The 4113-nt window shown below is 42.0% G+C and overlaps 1 protein-coding gene across 1 annotated transcript; it reads left to right on the top strand.

Annotated features, from left to right (window-relative positions):
• Nucleotides 1-319: 319 nt before the first annotated feature.
• Nucleotides 320-1315, top strand: LOC308424729 (olfactory receptor 2D2-like; the record flags this gene model as incomplete). The annotated part of the gene is made up of 1 exon (XM_080921882.1): nucleotides 320-1315. One exon carries the CDS (start codon nucleotides 320-322, stop codon nucleotides 1313-1315), a length of 996 nt encoding a protein of 331 aa, XP_080778008.1.
• Between the last annotated feature and the right edge of the window lie 2798 nt (nucleotides 1316-4113).

The raw sequence follows: 4113 nt of genomic DNA, 5'->3' as shown, positions 1-4113 counted from the left end.
GGAGAGAATGAGGCTTTGTTTGCTTTAGTAACATGAGAAGAATGCACAAGACATGAGCACTGAGCTCAGGATCCTCATCCCAGCCTTTCTTCTTTTTTTTTTAAAAAAAATTAAAAGTATTATTTTTATTTTATTTATATGGGTTTTGCTTACATGCATGTAATTGCACCATGTGGGTGCCTGGCCTGCAGAGGTAAGAGCAGAACTCCTGGATCTGAATTTGGACACAGATTTGTGCTATCTAATACCCTAGAACAGCCTCAGTGTTTTCCATTGGATCATCTCAGCCTGTATCTTTTTTTATGCTTCTACTGCTAGCATGAATAAGTTGACACACATTATAATGAATTCCCTTACAGCCTCCACCATGTGGATGACTCCAGGGCAGAACCAAAGTCGGGTTTCAGAATTCATCCTGATTGGTTTCTCCAGTGACCCCACAACAAACAGCATACTCTTCATTGTCTTTCTTCTCATCTACCTGAGCTCAGTCCTGGGCAACGGGCTCATCATCATGCTGGTCTGCCTGGACACACAGCTGCACACTCCCATGTACTTCTTCCTCTGTACCCTCTCTCTATTGGATATGAGCTATGTCACCACCACCATGCCCCAGATGTTGGTGCATCTTCTTGCTCACTCTCAGACCATCTCCTTCATTGGCTGTTGGCTGCAGATGTTTTTGTTTGGTGCCCTGGGAATAAGTGAGAGCACCTTCTTTGTTGTGATGGCTTATGACAGGTATGTGGCTATTTGCTTCCCACTGCGTTATACTGTCATCCTCAACTGGGGCCTGTGCATAAGGTTGGCAGCAGGGTCTTGGGTCTGTGGTTTCTTTTCCTCTTTTTTGCATACTTTATTCACTATGAGTCTGCCATATTGTGGACCCAACAGGGTCAACCACTACTTCTGTGAAAGTCCTTCAGTACGTATCCTGGCTTGTATGGATACCCACCTCATTGAGATGGTGGACTTTGTCTTGAGTGTTTTTCTGCTTCTCATTCCAATCTCCCTCATTGTGGCCTCCTACATTCATATTGCCAAGGCAATTCTCAAGATCAAGTCCACCCAGGGCCGCTGCAAGGCTTTCTCTACCTGTGCCTCTCACCTGACTGTGGTCACATCCTTCTATGCACCAGCCATTTACGTTTACATGAGGGCCAACTCCAGCTACTCTGCTGAGCAAGACAAGCAGATCTCACTCTTTTACAATGTCTTCACAGCCTTGCTCAATCCTGTGGTCTACAGTCTGAGGAACAAGGACATCAGGAGGGCATTTCTCAAGGTGATGAGATGTCGTAGGGTGAACTGGTGATCCAGTATCCTGAAAAGCTAGAACTAGAGTATTCATTATTTAAGAAAACTAGTGTCCTTTTGTGAAATTAATCTGTGCTTTTGAATCAATGTATTTCTTAGTAATTGTTACCAAACACCAAAAAATTAATGTTGGTGTCTTGATTGACAGGTGGCACTAAGTTATAATTTCAAATATCTAAGTAATGTTACTGAATTGTAATGGCAATTATTTACTTGTTGCTTATCTTTGTACAATTTCGGTGTATTCTCTGCTTGCACAAAAAGGAGGAACCTTATATCCACAGATCTTAGGGCTTTAATACATTACACAGGCACCATTCTAAGGCAAGTGTTTTTTAAAATTATTTTATGGGATATTCCCTGTATTTGCCTTTAAATGTTATCCTCTTTCCATTGCACTTATCTTCCCTCTCACTCTACTTGTTTCCATGAAGTTGCTCCCTCTCGAAATTATGCTCTCCACCTCAGTTCCTTGGCATTCCCCTACAGAAGAAAAATGTGCCTTCACTGGACCAAAGGCCTCTTCTTCATGTGATGCCAGACACTGATATCCTCTGCTATATATACAACTGGAGCCATTGTACTTCTCCATGTGTGCTCAATGGTTGGTGTTTTAGTTTATGGGTGTTTTGGGGTGTTTGGTTGTTTGATAATATTGTTCTTCCCATGAGGCTGCAAAACCTTTCAGCTTTTTCAGTCCTTTCTCTAGCTCTTTTATTGGGATCCCCATGTTAAGTCTGATAGTTAGCTGCAAGCATCCTTAACTGTATCTGTATAATTCTGGCAGAGTCTCTCATGACTCTCTGATGAGACATACATATCTGGTTCCTGCCATAAAACACTTCTTGGCATCAGCAGTAGTGGTTGGGTTTGGTGGTACCTGGCATATCTTTTTTCATTCCTGGGGTTCAACCAATTCACCTGAGAATCAGAGTTCCTAATTATGGCCTGGTTCCCTGTTCAACACATCAGGGTGGTCTCAGTCACACAGTACTCTGTTCAATTTTACATGGAACCACCAGACTGATTTCTATAGTGGTTTTACCAGCTTTCCCACCACAATGGAAGAGTGCTCCTCTTTCTCCACATCCTAGACAGATTCTGCTGTCACCTGAGTTTTTGTTCTGACTGGTAATAGGTGGAATCTTGGGGTTGTTTCAATTTGCATTATTTTGCACAAGCAACTCTTATATAAATGCAGCAGTTAATTGAGACTGGCTTACAAGTTCAGACTTCTTTTACTTTCCTTTGGGCACAATTCCTCTGGTGTCCATCACAATACCTTGCTTACTGGAGCCCAACATTGCAGCACCATTCACCAATCCAGTTCACTCCATCAACTGATTTTCCAGCACAGGAGGATTAAAAAGAAAAAGAAGACAATTAGACAGCACTGTAGCATGATTCCAGCCAGTTCTGAGGCTGAGACCATGTTTTTCTTTGGTAAGAGTTGCAGAGGTTATGTTGTCTCTTCACCACAATGAAACCTTAAGACAGAAGTGAATAGCAGGAACTGTGGTATTTCTCTGATAGGCCTGATCATGATTTTGTTTGGAGAAATGTGGATTTTGGAACATTGGATTAGGAAAGCAGTGGAATGCTTTACATTGGGCTAAATGGGCCATAATAATAAAAACATGGAAGACAGTGGTTCTGAGGGTTACCCAACTTGTGGGGGCCTGGCTCAAGGGGTTTCATAGCAGAAGAACATTAGTGTGTTGCCTACAGATCATTATTGTGATATTTGGTGAAGAACGTGTTTGATTTCTGCCCTTGTCTGAAGAGTGTTCTGGAGGGTAAGGTAAAGAGACTCAGATGAATTGTAATGTCAACAGAAATTACAAAACAAACTAGCATAGGCTAAATTTTGTGGTTCACTCTTAGGAAGAGAGTTTTGATAAAACAGAGGTAACTTGGCAAGGAAAAATATACACCATATGGTTCAAATGTCAAAATGGCAACAAGAAGTGGAATGGAGTTAAATCCTGTATTCAAGGAGAAAAATATTTAAAGATATATATGGAATTATGAGCCTGATGGCTTCAGAGGGAGCAAGATCTTGATACCACTGAGGTCACCAAGAAGAACAACAGATTAAAGATATAGAATGGAATTAAGGGTGTGGTGACCCCAGTGATAACAAGATCCCACCCAGCTAATTTTCATTAGGTCTTCTAAAAAGCTTAGGTCTAGTCAAGGTGGCATATCATTTAAACTGAGCACTCTCAGGATTGAGGCATACAGATCTCTGAGATCTAGATCAGTCTACAGAGCAAGTTCCAGGACAACCAAGTTTAGGCACCAAAGAAAATTACCAAATACAGAGAGCTGGTGAAAAAGCACCAAAACATGGAGGCCACAAAACTTGGCATCCAGCAGCAGAACTTGGCATCTTCAGCCACATGTCTCTGGCTTTAGAGTCAGAAATAAAAGAAAGGGGTTATAGAATCCCCCTTTATGACTCCTGAAAGTTGCTGAGGCCAAGCATGTAGCAGGGGTGTCTCTGCATTCAGGCCCAGAGAAGCCATTATGTGAAGGTGTGAATTTGATGCCTGAATTGCCTTGGAGAACACAAAATGTTAGAGATGCCAGAGTCATGGGCTGCCTGTCAAGGAAAGCTCCTAACTGTGCTTGAAACTACCCAAAGACAAAGAAGTGTATCACAGTTAACTATGCTGAAAGGAGCTCTAGATCTGAAGAACATTTTGACATCAGACTTGGAGATGCAGAGTTCAGAGTTTCGCCCAGCTGGTTTTTGGTCTTGCTTTGGTCCAGTATTTCCCCAACTATCCTGCC

Source organism: Micromys minutus (assembly GCF_963924665.1).
Source record: "Micromys minutus genome assembly, chromosome: 9".
Taxonomy (NCBI): Eukaryota; Metazoa; Chordata; class Mammalia; order Rodentia; family Muridae; genus Micromys; species Micromys minutus.
The sequence above is the reverse complement of the archived record's forward strand: the minus strand, read 5'-3'. Positions and strand labels throughout refer to the sequence as shown.